This window comes from Gopherus flavomarginatus, chromosome 24, assembly GCF_025201925.1.
Source record: "Gopherus flavomarginatus isolate rGopFla2 chromosome 24, rGopFla2.mat.asm, whole genome shotgun sequence".
Taxonomy (NCBI): Eukaryota; Metazoa; Chordata; order Testudines; family Testudinidae; genus Gopherus; species Gopherus flavomarginatus.
The window spans coordinates 12,337,335-12,355,065 of NC_066640.1; the positions used below are offsets into that span (position 1 = coordinate 12,337,335).

General features: G+C 51.5%; 1 protein-coding gene across 1 annotated transcript in view; it reads left to right on the forward strand.

Annotated features, from left to right (window-relative positions):
• The window catches only part of EFNA2 (ephrin A2), a 140,395-nt gene extending 124,696 nt beyond the window's left edge, over positions 1–15,699 (forward strand). The window contains exons 3-4 of the mRNA XM_050933961.1: positions 5,183–5,248; positions 13,341–15,699. Of these exons, the coding sequence (XP_050789918.1) occupies positions 5,183–5,248; positions 13,341–13,459 (185 nt within the window). The 3' untranslated portion in view covers positions 13,460–15,699. The remainder of the gene's footprint in view (positions 1–5,182; positions 5,249–13,340) is intronic.
• Positions 15,700–17,731: the final 2,032 nt, after the last annotated feature.

The following is a 17,731-nucleotide window of genomic DNA, read 5'->3' on the forward strand; positions in this document are numbered from 1 at the left end:
CCCTGTGTGGCATGTCAGTCTGGTCTCTGGCCATTCGCTCAGACCCTAGAGTTTCTCTGCTCCCTTTTCCCAAGGTCCAGAGAAAAGGAATCCAGGTTTAGTTGGATGGGAGTCAGTTTCTAAAGGGGAGGAAAGGGTTGCCTGCTCCCGGGAGTTTGGGGAGAGACCCTTCAGCTCGAGGCCACTCGTTTCGATCCTGCCCAGGTTGGCAGTAACTACAGGTTGTTCCCGTTGGATGGGGCCATTCAGTGCCCTATGTAAAGTCAGTTATATGGTCTCACTTCCTAACACAGGTGCCCTTTCCACAAAATCCACCCACCCCTTTAGGGCTGACCCTTTCATGCCTCTTCATTCCTGATCTCAAGGAGAGGGAGGCACCAGCGCTGCCATGAAACCCAGGAGTGGCAGTAAATTGGGAGGAGTTTGGTCATGGAGCAACGTCTGTATCCAGTTCTGATCCCACACTTCCAGAAGGAGGGTGGTAAATTGGAGAAGGCTCAGAGAAGAGCCAGGAGAGTGATTAGTGGGTTAGAAAACCTGCCTTCTAGTGAGAGATTCAATCTATTTAGCTTAACTAAGAGAAGGTTAAGGGGTGACTTGATCACGGTTTATAAGTACAGATGCCCCCCGACTTACGCAATCATTCTGTTCCAGAAAGCCTTGCGTAACTCGAATTTTGCATAAGTCGGAAACGTATACCCGTACGTTACACAAACATTTCTGCAACTCGAAAATCCTATTTCTGGCTTATGGAACTTCTTCAGTAAGTGCGAATTTGCGTAAGTTGGGTCTTGCGTAACCCAGAGAGCGTCTGTACCTACACAGGGGAGCAATTATGTGATAACAGAGGGGACTCATCAGTCTAGCAGACAAAGGTGTGAGATCCATTGGCTAGAAGTTGAAGTCAGATGGATTCAGACTGGAAATACATTGCAAATTTCTAATAGAGTAATTAAGCACTGGAGCAACTTACCAGGCGCTGTGGTAGATTCTCCATCATTGGCCACTTTAAAATCAAGATTAGATCTTTTTTTCCCTAAAAGTTCTGCTCTAGTTCAAAGAGGAGTTAATTCAGGGAAATCCCAGGGCCCGTGTTATACAGGAGGTCGGACTACGTGATCACAGTGGTCCCTTCTGGCCTTGGAATCGCTGAATCCATGAAATGCTGATGAGGACAGAAACAAACGAAGCGCAAAGGGACGCAGATTTGGAATATGGCCAGGCAGTAGCCACATGAGGTGTAGCTTGGGAAAATGCAAGAAAACGTATCAGAGAAAAATGAATTCCTGATGCATAGAGCTGAAGGCAGAGGGGAACTGGGGAAGCAGTGAGACTGAGAGAGGAGAACCGAGCGCAGGTTAGCCAGGAGGCCGCAGTGGGATCTGGCTACAAAAGAATCCAAGGCTGGTTTTGTGGTTAAGACACTGGAATGGGATGCAAGACAGCTTCCCAGCTGGGCCACAGACTCCCAGCCTGAGCTTGAGCAAGTCCCTTGTGTCTCTGTTCCCCAGCAGTCGAATGGTGATAATAGCACTTCTCTCCCTCTCAGGGACTAATGACCAATGTTTAAGAAGCGTTTAGATGCTGTGGTGAATGTAGATAAGAAACATACATAAAAACATAATCTTCAGTTAGTCCCATGGCATTAATGCGATCCTGCTTGGGACAGTGTTTGTTTTCTGCACACAACGCACAATCAGCTTGTGGAACTCCTTGCCAGAGGATGCTGTGAAGGCCAAGATACTCACAGGGTTCAAAAAGGAACTAGATACATTCACGGAGGATAGGTCCATCAATGACTATTAGCCAGGATGGACAGAGATGGTGTCCCTAGCCTCTGTTTGCCAGAAGATGTGAATTGGTGACAGGGGATGTATCACTTGATGATTCCCTGTTCTGTTCACTCTCTCTGAAGCACCTGGCATTGGCCACTGACAGAAGACAGGATACTGGGCTAGATAGATTTTTGGTCTGACCCAGCATGGCCATTCTTATGTTACTGGGCTCCAGAAAGATATTGACAAAGTGCCTGGAGAAGAGCAGTGAAAATGATCGAAAGGGTAGATTACAAGGCTCATATCTCTGGCTGTGTGTTATGCAAACAATTCCCTTCCTGCTTGTGGCTGGGCCTGGGAATCTCAGGGATGTGGGCCAGGTGCAGGGAGGCCAGTCCTGGTGCTGGTGGGAGGAATGTCTGCACTCTAGGGCCCTGCCCCCCTGGTGAACATACTCTCACTCAATGGTTCAAACTGCTTTAACATTTATTTGAGATGACCCCGAGAGGCGGGGAACAGCAGGCTTTTCTCATCAGCACAGCTTGGGGTCAGGGCTGTCAGAGAGGATCAGTCTCAGAGCGAGTTAAAAACCCACCTTACCTTGTTCGATTCTCACCCTTCCCCCCACCCAACACACTCCCTCTCCTCGTCATTCCGGCTTAGCCCCCTCCCCAACCTAATCTCTTCTCTCCCCACCCCCATGCTTTTCACTTGGCACCCTTTTAACTGCAAACTGTTCCCCTTCAACAGCCGCTCAGGCAAACTTCAACGAGGCTTTGAGGTGCCCCCTGTACCCACTGCGCCTGTAGTTCTTTCGCAGCAGGGGTTTCACACACAACCCCGCCAAGCCCCCTTCCCTTCCTTCGGATTGAAGGAGTCTGTAACAAGCGTGAAATCTGGCTTGGCAGACATTTTTTTGCAGTTAGAACATGTATCCAGGGACAGTCCGGCAGAAAGGCACAGCCCGGGGTCGGGCAACTTTTGACACCAGTTAAGTGTTGATCAAAGAGGCGGTTTAAGTGGCAGGGATCACTTCAATAATGCAATTGATGCCTTCAAACTTTTAAGCTCCTTAAAGGGAGCTGGGAGCAGCTGGAGGTCAAGCAGAGATGGCTGGATGTGCATTCTCTCTCCCAGACTAGCGTGTCCCCTCTTTTATAGCCACGGATTCCAGTCCGTATGGAAGCTCAGTAGGAAGCCCCATTATCTCAGCGACTTGAGAGCCAAGTAAGTTAGAACCAGGAAAGCACACGGGAGAGACCGGACCTTGCTTCTGAGAAGTGTTACATTCTACTGCCAGTAACCTCTCTCGAGCTGCAGATGCAACAGCTGCTGTGATGACACCAAGATCAAGTCAAAAATTAAACCCAGCAAAGATTTCACTGCTGCATGCACAGAAAGCATGGCAGAGACACAGGGACTAACATACCAGTGCTCAGTCTGTCTGACCTGTCTCCAGTAGTACCAGAAGCTTCAGAGCAAAATGCAAGAAATCTGAGTGAGTTGTTGATCCATCCTCTCAGCTTGAGGATTTGTCCCCCGTTTTACATTTTCAGGCTATGCAATAAAATTGTGGATGTTATTTATTATCCGTAAAAATGTCAAATCCCCTTTGGAATCCCACTAAGCCTCCATAATATCATGTGGCAATGAGTTCCACTGGCTGATTAGGCATTGGGTAGACCAAATCAAGTATTTTGCTTCATCTGTTCTTAATTCATTGCCTTTTGAGGGCGAGTTCTACCTAGGAGACCCCGGTTGTCCTTCTCCGCTCAGTAAAAAGCCACAGAAAAGGCATTTCTTACACATCCACCCTTTGCAGTAGCTTTGCAAGGGGCAGCTTTAAAGGAAAGTGGCACCTGGTTTTGTATAGTGCAGAGAACCTCAGATCATGAGCAGCGTCCCTGGATAGTCTGTAAACTGCCACATATGTGAAAAACATCCTGGCCCTAGAGATCCCAGTGGTGATCACGGCCTCGTCGAGCTAGGTGCTGCACAGACACAGAATGAGAGACAACCCCTGCCCAGGATTGCTTGCAGTCCAAACCAACAAGAGGTTGGGGAAAGGAAAGACTTTTACCCCCACTTGACAAATGAGAAATTTAGGGAGATCGAGTGATTTGCCCAAAATCACACAGGAGAATTGGTGGCAGGTCCAGGCCTCCAGAATCCCAGTCCCCAAGACCCCATATCGGATGGGTGCTCAAAGGCCCCTGTGTGGAATGAGTTTGATGGGCCTCAGCCCATTTCCTAGGGCCACCTCGCAAAAACCGCCACCCAAAAGAGCACGGGCACCTGCAGCAGAGAGGCCAGGGCTGGGAAAGGGGGGATTGCTGGCATTCAGGGTCCTCAGCCCCAGTTTATTCGAGGTCTGGGCTGAGTCATGTTAATGAGGCTGAGTGAGAGAAGTGAGCCGTGCTCTAAGCCATGCTTGGACGACCATATTTCCCGAAGGGAAACTGGGACACCATGTGGAGCTAGCCTGAGGCCCCACCCCACCTCACCCCCGTGTGGGGCTGGCCTGAGCTGCTTGCCCGAGCCTTCTCCTCCTCCTCCACCCCACGCGCAAGGCTGGGGCTGCTGCTGGTGCGGAAGCTCTGTCCTGGGGACTCCTGCCACATGAAACGCTAGCAGCATCGGAGACAGGGCTAACATTTCTGTCCTGCTTGAATATGGGCATAGCGACCTGGTTGCTAAATATTGAACAGAAAAGGGTCCGCTGAGAGTCACGGGAAGAGTATAGATTCCCCACCTCCCAGCTGTGATACAAAGCAACAGCGGCAGCTCAGCAGTTGCCATAGAAGGAAAACCTGTGTGCTTAGCTGGAACTGCTATTTATAGGTGAATTCAGGCGGGCTTAGAAATAGATCAATGATCCTTCAGGCTACTACCCTCTGCAAATATCTCCCCCACGCCCAGCTCTGGGGAGATGCCTATAAGAAATCAGCCAATTTACACTGGCTTGAGGGGCAGCCCTCCTTCGTTGAAAAATTACAATGACCGATATGTCTATGAAAATTGCACCTGCCTGATCCTCTCCCTCCTCCACCCACACCCCTCATATGTGGCTCGTCTGCTTAGGATGTAAAGATCTTTGGAGCAGAGGCCATGTCTTTATATGTGTTGGTCACACTCCCAGTTCAACATGGCCCTGACCCTGAGTTGTGCCTCTGGGCACGATGGTTGGGAGTTGCAAAAGTGCCTAAGGGAGTTAGGTGCCCTTCCGGCCTATACTGTAGTCCTCAATACACTGGCTTGTGTTCAGCCTGCTGCGAGCCGGGGGAGCTGCAGTGAGAGATGCTGCTGGTTTAGCAGGTAGCACTGTGCTGGTCTTTGCTAAGGCAAATGTCACGCTCCTCTTCTAACACCTCTGTGTTTTCTCTCTCTGTCCTTTGTGTTTCTTCCAGCTGCTTCTCCCCCTAACATGGTGGACAGGCCCTGCTTAAAGCTGAAGGTTTACGTTCGACCAACGAGTAAGTAGCTCAAGTGTGTTGCCTGCTCCCAAGTGGGCGATGGGAGCTGGGAAGCTGTGTGTTCAGGAGGGGAGAACGCATCGTGCAGAGCTTAGAACCCAGAGCTTAGAACCCAGGGGTTCTCGACATAGAACCGGGCCCGGAGTCTGCCGAGCATCCTGTTCCATGTGGCTAGGGCGAAATGCAAGCTCTGAGCAGCTGCGAGTTTATTTGTGGTATTTCCTCAACCAGGCTAGGAGCAGGGTGGGAATCTGCCAGTCAGTGATCTTTTGAGTTTGCCCAACGTGGAACGCTGAGGGGGTGGGGATATTGCTAATTAAATTTCCCTTCAAGTACAATGGCTTAAACGAAGGGGAAAAAGATTTGGCAAAACCCCATCATAGAGACGGAATTGAGCCAAGTGCTCGGATCTAAACAGCCCTAAACCTTGCGCAAGTTCTGACCCAGCCCCAACCATGATGGCTCTGTCCCACGTTACCCCAATCACCACTGGCTCCTCCAATCCCAGCTTCGTTTGCCCATGCTCTTTGGGGGCAAAGTCCCTTTGAGGGCTGCATGATCCACACCAGGACTTATGGAGACCCCCTGTGTGATAACATTGGGCGGCCCAGGTGGGAGCTAGAGGGGACCGCATGGTAGGTCTCTATGCAGCAGCCTCGATAAAAGAATCTCTGTCATGTTCAATGCACCGGAGCCCTGTCTCTTCCCTGCAGCATGGTACAGGGTGGCTACTGCTAGCTGGAGGATTTTGCTCCCTGGGAGATGCTGATCTGGCCCCTTGTACCAGCACAGAAACACACTCAGGAAATACTTCAGAGGATCCTGAGAAGAGTCTGATTAACGTCCCTGCCATTCTGATGCACGGGGAAAGCTCCTGATCCTGCCCAGTGGCATAGCCAGGTTCTAACATCAGCAGGAGCGAACACATATGCATATCAAATTACTGATTACATACTTTTAAATTCGTTATACAGGATTCCTGCCTTCCTGGGCCAGATCCACCTCTGATGTAAATCGGTGCTGATTTCAGTGGCATTACATGGGTTGATGCCAGCTGAGGAGCTTGGCAACCCCTAGGCACAACGGGTGCTTTGCTCCGCATTCATTTGCTCTTCCTGGTTTCATTTGCAATGTAAAAAAAATCCCACAGCTCTTCAGGGCAGCCTTAAAAATATTTGAAGGTGGTGGTGAGAATAAAGCCATCCCCATATATCAAACTTGTGCCCACAGGTCACTCGCATGCAGTGGGTTAAAACCCTGGCTATTGTCACAGCTTTGAAGGCGCACTGACGTCAACCTTTTGCCAGGATTTTTGTGTAGGACGAACGCTCCGCGGGAGCTCCCCTACCAACTGAATGGCACCTGAATTCCTAGCACACCAGCCCTGCCAAAGCCTGCAGGAGGCTGCGTGGTACCTCAATTCTTGCCAGGCACATAACCTGCAAGATGGACGTTTGCTGCTGAGTTTCAAATGAGGGGAAAAAAACAATAATCTCGGCACAGTGGCGACTTTTCAGAATCAAATAACTCAGGCGTTTCGAAAAACAAATTAATAATTTTCTTCTCCTGTTAACGTGTAATTAGTGCGTGGCAGCAGCTCTCGCTGGGAAAGTGAGGGACCGGCTGCACTGGTGAAAAGGACGTCGTTTCTTTGTCGTTCGAGCGGCTTTAAAATAAAACCCCAAATAATGAAGCCACCTAAAAACACGTTCTCGGTTTTGGGCGGCTTTTATAGAATGAAAAAAATCTCGATCAATATTGTTAGTGTTTTATGACACTGCTGCCAGGCAGCTCCAGCTGAGATCCGAGACCGCACCATGCTAGGCGTTATAGCGGGACTTAGTAGGAGATTCCCATTGACTTCAGTGGGCTTTGGATCAGGCGCTAAGTCAACCCTTTGGTTATTGTTAAGCGAGAACAAATGAGGATCTGAACTGCCAGCTTGTCCCACGCGGTCTTGATCCCAGCAGGTGGATACTGAGCCCCTGTATTTTCAAAAGCGGCCATGAAGTCTTTGAATGCTTCTGTTTTCTGGGAGTCCGACTCGAGACAGGGCGTGGACTTCATTTTTGCAGAGGGGCTGAGCTTCTGAATGTCCCCCCTCCTGCTGATTTCAGGTGGCGTTTTGGGGGCTCAGCATGCCATACGTACTGGGCAGCCCAAAACTTCATGACTGCTCCCAACTAAGTGTGAGTTTGCAGGGCAAGGGGAGTATTCAGTGCTGCACAGGACCAGCACCCCGCTGCACGATGACCTGCAGACTCATGAAGAAAGACCCTGTTACAAGGTGTCTGTGCAGCACCTAGCACATTGGGGCCCTGATCGTGCATGGAACCTGGAGGCGCTACTGCAACCCGAACATTAATGGCACAAGTGTGTAAAACACTGTAAAAGAGTGGCAGCAAAGAAAGAAGAACAGATGAAAAGAAAAGACACAAGAGAGGGAGGGAAATAGGACAGGCAGGAGCAGGAGAAAATTGCACCAACGGCCAGGGGAAAGCTCTGCTTTTCCTGGCTTCAGGTCCATAAGATCCTTAATCTAGTAACAAACAGAAGAGAGCGGAGCCCAGGGAACACGTTAACAGCTTTAGTCATAATTTAACTTATTCCCTTGAATGAATCTTGCTTTGCTGCCTGATTAGAGTTTTGGATGCTGGATTATTGGATTGTTATTAAGCAATTGCCCTTTGACCTCCCAAACGTTGGTCCAACTCCAGCTCTGGCCAGAATTACGGGGCGTGAGTCTCCCAGGCTTCTTACAAGTTGGCAACAGCGGTCGGATCTAATCCATCTTGCACAATACCACCCGCATATTTGGCATACTCGGCTGTCAGGGAGAGGCTTAGGAGAGAATCGGGATGAAATGCCTTCTAATCCCATTTACAGAGCAATAACCTTACCCCTACCCCCAGGGTCAGCGCAGGGAGCTCCCAGCCCCCTCTGCTACACTGCACAGCTGCCGGGAACAAAAGCAGATAAGAGCATGTCCCGGGATTCAAACCCCAAGAATTTGCCTCCCGATTACCTGTTATTCCAGCTGCTGTTTATACAACAATAAAACATGTGGGAAAGGCAGATGCCTCATACTGCGTATGAAATACAGACAGACGCAGGGAGAGAGATAATGAAAATGTAGGGCTGGAAGGGGCCTCAAGAGGTCATCTAGTCCAACCGCTTGTGTGGAGGCAGGATGAAATAACCCTAGACCATCCTTGACAAATGTCTGTTCTTAAATCCTCCAATGACCGGGATGCCATAACCTCTTTAGGTAACCCGGTCCGGTGCTTCACTTTCCTTACAGTTCGCAAGTTTTCCTAATATCCGATTGTGTCTTGAGCAGTTACCTCATACGTTTTGGGAGGTGGACGGTGGTCCACTTGTGGCTTTTTCTCAAGTCACCAGACTGACAGTCCAAAACCCAAGACCCAGTTGACATCTCTGGGTCCTAGATGGACCATTGATCTCATCCAGTCTGGCTGTTCTTATGCCCACGGGCTTCTGTGGGCCTTGGATCAGCTTTTGAACAACTCCTTCGGCATCGAGCTCCGTGGGGATATCGGGGACTTCATTCCGAAAGGCTCACTGTGCAGGCAGGCAGCTGTTCCCATGGGTCTGTCAGCCTGGTTTTAACGAAGCAGAACAAAAACCTCCTGCACCACATGCCTTGAGAACATCAGCCCATAAAAGCAGCAGCAGCAGCGCCTGGACAGGGCTGAGCTTTCATACCTGCCCAGCAGGCATTTTCATTTCACATCATTCTCCCCGCCTTGCTGAGTCCCCCACTTTCACTGTCCTTTTTGCTGCTGGCTGCAAACAGCCTCTAAACTCAGCAGCTGGAGTTCCTCGCTGTGGTTTAACCAAGACAGCTTAGCTCTCCCATCTGGGCCAATGCGCACAGAACTCCCTTTGCAAGGGCCCATGTTTGTCTTGGAACTGGGGGTTCCTATGCAACCCAGCATTGCCGCCGGGACCGCACAAGAGTAGGACTGGGTCTCTGCTTCGCTGAACCGTGAGCCCAAGTCAAAGCCTTTATGAGGAGAGGTTAATAAGACTGGGACTTTTCAGCTTGGAAAAGAGACGACTAAGGGGGGACGTGGTAGAGGTCTGTAAAATCATGAAAGGTGTGGAGAAAGTGAATAAGGAAGTGTGATTTGTTCCTTCACATAACACAAGAACCAGGGGTCACCCAGTGAAATTAACAGGCAGCAGGTTGAACAAACAAAAGGAAGTGCTTCACACAACACACAGTCAACCTGTGGAACTCATTGCCAGGGGATATTGTGAAACCAAAGGTATAACAAGGTTAAAAAAAGAATTAGATAAGTTCATGGAGGATAGGTCCATCAATGGCTGTTGGGCACGTGGACAGGAATTTAACAGCATGTTTTGAGTGTCCCTAAACCTCTGATTGCCAGAAGCTGGGACCGGACAACAAAGGATGGATCACTTGATAATTTCCTTGTTCTGTTAATTCTCTCTGAAGCACCTGGTACCAGCTACTGTCAGAAGACAGGACACTGACCTAGATGGACCATTGATCTGACCCAGTCTGGCCGTTCTTATGCCCACAGGCTTCTGTGGGCTTTGGATCAGGTCTCACCTCAGAGGCTTTGCAGAACCTGGTTGCGTGGGGAATTAAGCAGCCAGGATGACTACAAACACATGGACTAAGATGCAGAAGGAACCGTTAGCATTCAGTGATGGTGCCCAAGTGAGAGAAAAGTTACTCACCTGCTGAAGCCTCCCCAAGATCAGGGCCATAGCTATTTTCTGGACCTGCATTTGCCAGGTCCACGTTTGCAGCTTCCTTGATTTTCTGTGTCTGTGGGCCAGGTTTTGCCAGCTTTCCTCAAGCTCAATAGATCCTTCCTGGCTGAGCGAGGATGTCAGATCTGGCCGCATTGTTTCCCCTCTTGGGTCTCATTGCTGGTGCCGGGAAGGGCTGCCCAGAGGATTCAGGTGGCCTGGGGCAAAGCAATTTCAGGGCCCCCTTCCATTAAAAAAAAGTTGCAATACTATAGAATATTTAAATAAAGATGATACAAAGAGTTCAAAGCGTCAGTTGTTGGTCATTGGGGGCAACATACAGAGTATAGGGGGAAGCTGGTGTTTGGGAATTGGTTAGCACATAACATATACAGTCCGTAAGGTCCCCAATGTGGGGTGTACGGTGGGTGGGATCAGGAAGCAGTAAGGAAGCAGTGAGGGTACATTGCTCATACAGTGAGTTACACGCAGTCATGGGTATAAGTAAGTAGGCTGGGTAATGGGGACAGGATGACCCTCACCTGGTGGAATCTAGTTCGGTGGGTTTAGGGCTTAGGGGATATGGTTCAGTAGGGGGGTTTATAGGCCTCCACCCCCCCATGGGTGCACAGAGCCACGCTGACTCACTCTTGGTATTGGCGGTGGCCGGTGATGTGCTCTGTGTAAATGTCCCTAGACCACCGGATAGTGTCCGAGACCATCAAACGTCTCATGAGCCGTGCATAGCGACGGCCCACCCCACAGGCCCTAAGTACTTGTTCATTACAGGGGTCCCAGGCACCCAGTGCCCCGACAATCAGGGCATCGGTGTAGACCTCGTAGCCCTTTGCCCGCAGGGTGTCCGCCAGGGGGGCATATTTTTCGAGTTTACGGGCTCGGGCTTCACGGAAGGCTGGGGTCCTATTCTCAAACGGGATCGTCACGTCGACGAGGATGATCTTTTTCCGCTCCTCGTCCGTGACGACGATATCTGGGCGCAGCAGGCTGTCGGTGTCGGGGATGGTGTGGTTGACTGCGATCTCACCCAGGTGTGGGGCAATGGCCTTCACCAGCCGGTCCTGGACGGCGTTGTGGCGCAGCTGCCAGGCTCTGGTGTGGGGTTTGCAGCTGCACAGGACGTGGGGCAGGGTCTCCAGAGCATACCCACACTTCCTGCAGCGCTTGTCTCGGTTCCCATGGCGGACGGCTCCATTGAGCGGGACGCAGTTCAGGCGGGCGCGGTGTATGAACCGCCAGTCGGCGAAACGGGTGAAACTGCCCGCAGGGAGAAAGTGGTTGCTGGAGTCCCACTTGCTGGTCACCTCAAAGGCCTTGCCCTGATCGGGTTTTTTCCTGAGGGTGTCCACATAAAGCGTGTGGACAGCGGCCTTCAGTGACTTCTCCAGCACGCCTCTGGCTCCAGGGCTGACGATGGTGTTGCCCTCTGTCTCGATCCGTGGCACCAGGACTCCCTACTATATTCTCATGGGGGCCCCTGCGGGGCCTGGGGCAAATTGGCTCACTTGCCCCCCTCCCCCCCCGGGCGGCCCTGGGCCAGGCTCTTACTATGGAATTGCCTTTCCATTTCTTTGATCCCACACTGCCTGCCCTCATGATTTTACCACCAGGCTCACAGTGTCTGAGGTTTTTCTTATTCAGCGATTCCTAGGCCAGAAGGGATCATTGTGATACTAAAATCCGGCCTCCTGCGTCTAACCCAGGCCATGAGACTTCCCTGAATTAATTCCTGTTTGGTAAATTGCTAGTGCGGTAAATTACTCCAGGTGTCACCAAAACAAACAACAAGAAAACAAACCAAAAGACCCAAAGCTAGAAGTGCAGCCCCCGTGGTGGCAGAAGAAAATGTAAAGACGGGACCTGTAAAGTTTCGGACACCAGAGGGCAAGTTAAAAAGGAGCCCAATGTGCTTGATTCTTTTTTAAATCTTAAGATTTTGAAGCCAGTCTCGTGACTTCTGAAGGCCTCGCTCTAGAGTTTTGAATGCGTGAGGTTGACGGTGTTCTTGCTCTAATCACTTTCCCCCATACTGGTTGTATGTTCCCGTTCCCTTTGTTGGTATTTCTATGGATATAATAAATCAAATGAAACAAAGAACAATCATAACTTACCAAAGGAAACCAAGAGAAAGTGGCAGGTGAATGAGGGAGGCTCCATTGAAATTAAATGCAGGGGGGGAAAGTATCCAGGTTTAAGCAGCTCTAAAATGCAGCTGCTGTATTTTCTCTCCTTTTTCATAGTGAGTTTAGTTTCCCGGTGTGGATCTGATCTGGAACACTGTGTGTCTGGAGCTCTTGAAGACAACAAAATCAGTTGGGAAGAAGTTTTCTTTTGATGTGCCCAAGAAGAAAGGATTAGAAACGACAGCGTTTTATGCACACAACTAGCTACTGACCTTCCTAGATGAAGAGCATGTCTTTGATTATGCAAATTGATTAATGACACCAAAAATTTCTGAAGGAACCTTCAGGCTTCAGGGCTTAAGCCAGTCGCTAACTATCAGAGATCAAGGTGGGACCTGATGTAGGGAGCAGATTATCCCACATCATTAACCCATGTCTGGGTTCTTACATCTTCCTCTTAGTGTCTGGTATCGGCTACTGTGGGAGACAGGATACCGGGCTAGCTGGCTCTTGGATTTCATCCTCTCTCGCAGTTCCTGTGTTCCTATTAGAATGATTTATTCTTTCACGGCGTCCATAAATATGTTCTAGACCCCTCCCAGAGCAGCTAGAAATGCTTGTAATCCCAGCTCCAAAGAGCTTTACAATCTCAGTCACCAATCCTGCAATCTCAGTGTTGAGTTTATCACCACTCTTCTAATATTTGGTGGATTTCTTTAAAGCCCCAGTTCCTGGAGTCATGTGATTAGGCAAGGATCTCAACTCTCATTTAAACACCCTAATAAAGTACGGTTCTCACATTGCTGGCTACGGAAAAAAGCTTGTAAATGTGACTCACGCACACCCCCCAAGGAGGCAAATAAAATCCAGAAAGCAAACGAAAAAAGAATCTAATAGTTGTTACTTTAAAATTTCATGATTTCTTTCGGGGGGTGGGAGGTGAATGCTCGTGATTTCAGAACCCAGGGGGTTGACAACCTTGCAGTTGGCTCAGACCTCATCAGACACTACAGAGATGATCCAATGCAGGAGGACCACAGCATAGACCTCCAGTGAGCCTGATCCTGGGAGAGACCCAAACAATTCTATGAGGTGCTAAGCACCCCCTGTTGACCATTCTCAGCACATTGCAGGATCAGGCCCTACAGCTTCCCAGGTGGGCATTTTGTGGTCTGACACATGTCTCTTTTCCTCCCCCTTCACAGATGACTCCCTGTACGAATCTCCGGAGCCTATTTTCACCAGCAATAATTCCTGCTGCAGCCTCAGGGTCCCGCACCTCATCCTCGTGGTGCCGGTGTTTTGGACTGTTCTCACTTCCTAGCCCCGAGAGGAGAAAACGAAGGAAGAGGGGAGCTGTTTGGCAAGGGAAAGGAGGAGAGAGACGGACACACGCAGGAGAAGAGACGTGTTCTGTCTGCCTCCGGGGAGAAGGAACCCTCTCGAGCCAGCCTTTTGCTTTGTTTTTCAAAAAGTTTTCTCTTTCACAATAACCTTTGAACTGCAACTCCTGAGCCGGGAGTTGGGGTTGGGCAGGGGACACGAGGAAGGATTTTTTCCCTATCCCGGCCTTACTCCCAGCTTAGAGCATTTCTGTTCCTGGCGTGGATTCGCTTGGAAGAAGCCTGCAAAATTTCTACCGATGTACAAAATATAACACCCCTGCCCCGCGCCTCGGCAGTCTGGTTTGGAGGTGGGGGCGGAGAATGACAAAATAACAGTGGAAAAGAGCAGCGTGGGATTGGCGCTGCTTTCCTGCTTCCGGGACGGCGCCCTTTTCATGGTGCTGGGCTCAGCTCGCTTTGACCCTCCTTGTAGGATTTTGTTTTTGAAATTTCTAGACCAAATATTAGAATCCTTTTATTATTATATTTTTGTGTGCTTTTCTTGCACTCCTTGAGACTTAGCCACAAAACGAGACCCCCTCTCCCCCGTCCGTGGTTCAGAAATCTCCGTGAGCAGCATTCCCCTTCCAAGCCGTCAAGGGAATGCAGGATCAGGGGTTAGCTTGGGCTTTCCTTCCTGGGTTTTCCACGACGCTCAGGCCGATTCAGTCCCAGGCTCCAAGCAGGGGAGTTGGTGGCTAGCGAACAAACAAGGTGCCCGGACTCTGGGACGTGCCGGATCCGGGCCGAGAATGACAGTGCTCACAGCTGTTTCCCAAACTAGCCCAGATGTTTGCCATTGCTGGTACCACTGGACTCAGCACCACCTGGGCAGAGCGGTGCTAACACCTTAATGCTCCTTTCAGGGCCTGTGTTTTGGAGGCAGGGGGCCAGATGGAAACAGGCCATCAGAGGCTTTTTGGAGGAGCACTGACCTGGCTTGGTTGTCAGAACCGTGTGGGACGACTGTACTATTTTCATGGATATGTGGGTGGTTTCTTTGGGCGGGGGGAGGGTTGGTTTTCTTGGGGAAGGGATGGGCAGGTATACAAATAAGCCAGCCAAATGTAATTGACCCTGCAATTGACGTCCTTGGAGAAGCCAGGAGCAACGCCTGAGGAAGGGTTCCTGGGCCCAGCGAAGGCACTGGGAGAATGTGTGGGGAGAGGCCTTTGCCACTGAGGTCACCACGAGCAGGATCAAAAATCTAGTTTGGGAAAGTTGAGCAGGAAGGCTGGAGGGGAAGGGGGTTCAATGTCAGGAATGTCACTGCTCTGCTGGCACGTGACAGCCGAGCAATTAGTGTAGGGGCCGGGGCTGGACTTTAGAAGGGGCTCTGGCTGGTTACCACCTCCCCATGGAGCAAAGGGGACTTAAGTGGGCAGGGGATGCAGAGGGAGCCTAGGTCCTTCGGAGGGCAGCTGGGTTGAACTCCCTCCTGGGCAGAGCCCTTCCATGGACCACGCGAGCCACTAAACTAGGCTGCGCGCAGGTGAAATTCACCCTCTTGGGTTCCCAAAGCTAAAAATTCCGCCAGTTGAAATCAGCATCGCTCCACGGACTTACATCCGTTTACGCCAGCTGAGGATCCGGCCCCAAATCTTTGCCTAGCACCTTTCTCCTCTCTCATAGCCAACCCCGTCCTTTTTTAATTAGCTCCCAGCGCTGACAGCAACCTTCCCCTCCTTACTTCCCCCAAGTCCCTTCGAGAAAGCAGTGCCCCTGCCTACGTAACCCTGCTGATCCCAGCACAGATCCGCGTCGCCAGCCCTGCCATTCCAATTCCCTCTCCTGTGGCCACTGCTTCCAGACACGTGGAGCAGAGCAGCCCCGTCTGTCTTGTCGTTACCACCGCCCCGTGCAGCTCAGTGATCTCCGGCTGTATTACAGATGCAAGCGAGCTCCTAATCAGGCTGCGACAGCAGGAAAGAGATTGAAACTGACCTGAGGGGGTGGATATCTATGAAGTTTTCCCTGGGCATCCTTCCTTCCCTTTATGAGTCTCCTTCGATCCTGCACATCCCGATGGCTTGTTCGCCCATTGCGCTGTTCCTGGCTTGGAGTCACTGTTGGCTTGGCTTTCTTTGCGTCCTTCTCCACTTTAAAATAAAGCCGCCGATTGGCCCCACACTTCGGAATTCAGATGATTAAACGGGGCCCGTTTTGCGAAATTCAGATCCCCATCTGTCACGGAGTCACCGGGCGATGCTCTGGAACTGCTCCCCACCAAACCAGTTAGGACTTTGGGGAGCCTCCTCTCCCTTGGAGCAGACTTGTTCAGGGCAAGAAGCTCACACAGCTTCACCTCCTGGGTCTTTCCTTGGAGCATTTAGCATCCTCTGCCCCTCCGTGCGCTTCCCACAGCGAGTCCACCCCAGCGGGGTCCTGGGGAAGCCACCGGGTTCTGCACCCCCACTTTGCAGTCAGACGTGACTCTCAGCCAGCCAGTAAAAGAGAGGTTTATTCGATGACAGGAACAGGGTCTAAAACAGAGCTTGTAGATACAGCGAACCGGACCCCTCAGCTGGGTCCATTCTGGGGGGCAGTGAGCCAGACCCCCAGGTCTGCCCTCCACCCTTGACCCCAGCCAGCTCCAGACTAACAACCCCTCCCAGCCCCTCCTCTCTGCTCAGCCCCTTTCCCGGGCCAGGAGGTCACCTGATCCCTTTGTCTCCAACACCTTCAGCTGGCACCTTTGCAGAGGAGGGGCCCAGGCTATCAGTTGCCAGGAGACAGAGTGCCAGGCATTTAGGTGCACTGGCCCTTTGCTCTGCCAGATACTTAAGAACTGCCATGGGGACACTGAGGCACCAACACAGTATTCAGAGCAAACATTAAGAACATTCCCTGTTCGTCACATCTCTCCCCCCTTCGAGACCGAACTGAGCGAGGTCACTCCAGCCAGTGACCTGGGGAAGTTCGAACCCACCAAGGTTCCCATGGATGCCCCAGCATCTCTCCCATTCCTTGGTGTGAGTTACACCAGGACAGTCCAGTTTCACGCCCTCCCTTAGGTCAGGTGTGCTTGATGGCACTTGCAGGCCGCAGGTGGGAAGGTTTATGCAGCCCACACCCTTTGCCACCCCAATACCCCTGGGGTTCAAGCTGGGATTGGGTCTTTCCCCAGCCCTCCGGTCTGTGATTCGGGCTCCTTTGGTTAAGAGCCCCCATCTTGGCCTTTGCCAGCTCTGGGCTTGGGCAACCGCTTCCCACTTTGTGGCCCAGACACAACACCTCTGCCGTCCCCCCTTGCACTTTTCAGCTTTTAATGTCAGTCCCACCTTTTTGAGGCAGCCCAGCCCCCTCTTCACCTGGGACACCTGTTCCTCCCAGGTCTGGCTAAAGGTGCACATGTTATCAGTGTCTGCCAGGGCCAAGTTCTCCATCGCCCTCTGCTTGTCTAGAATCTCCCCAGGCCTAGGCATGGGGTCGGCACCAGACACTGTGATGGCTTTAAGCTTTTGATAGCCCCCATAAAACCAGATCATCCTGTCTCCCTTGGGGTTCAGCCCCATGGGTGAGGCCCATGGGCTGTAAAACGGCTGGATCCCATCTAAAGCCAGCAGGTCCTTGACCTCTCTCTCCAGGTTCTGGGCTGCTTTCCCAGTGACTCTGAATGGGGAACACCTGAGGTGGGAGATTGGCTCCCACCTCAGGGAAGAGATCCCCCTGGGGGTCTTCCCCCTTTTCCATCCAATCCTCCCTCTTCAGGTCCAGGGGTCCCCTCACTCTCCTCCCATCCAGCAGCTCGAACGGGAAGAACCCTGTGGATTCCTGGGGTACCACCAGCTGCCTCCCAATTCCCCCCAGTTCTACTTCCCCTTGGGGAGCCCATTCCCGGTACAGGAATCCCTTCTCCTGCAGGACTCTGTCCCTGCAGCCTTCCCCAAGGGGGTTTGCAGCGCTGTGGCCAGCAAGTTCCCTCAGCTTCTCCAAGGAGGGATCCCTCTGCAGCTCAGTCTGGGATTCAGCGGCTGGGGCAGGGAGTGGGACCTGCTCCCTCTCGCTGGCTGGGCCTGGGGTCACAGCCCCCCTGAGCCCTGTCCCTGGTAGCTCCCTCCCTGCTGTGTAATCACTTCCCAGCAGCACGTCTGGACCAGGCAAACCTATTTGGCAGCTGACTTGCCCTGCCTGGGTGTCCCCCCACTCAGCTGGGGTCTCAGCTCCCCCCGTGCTCAGTGCTGCCCTTGCTGTCCCAGTGGGGGCAGGCA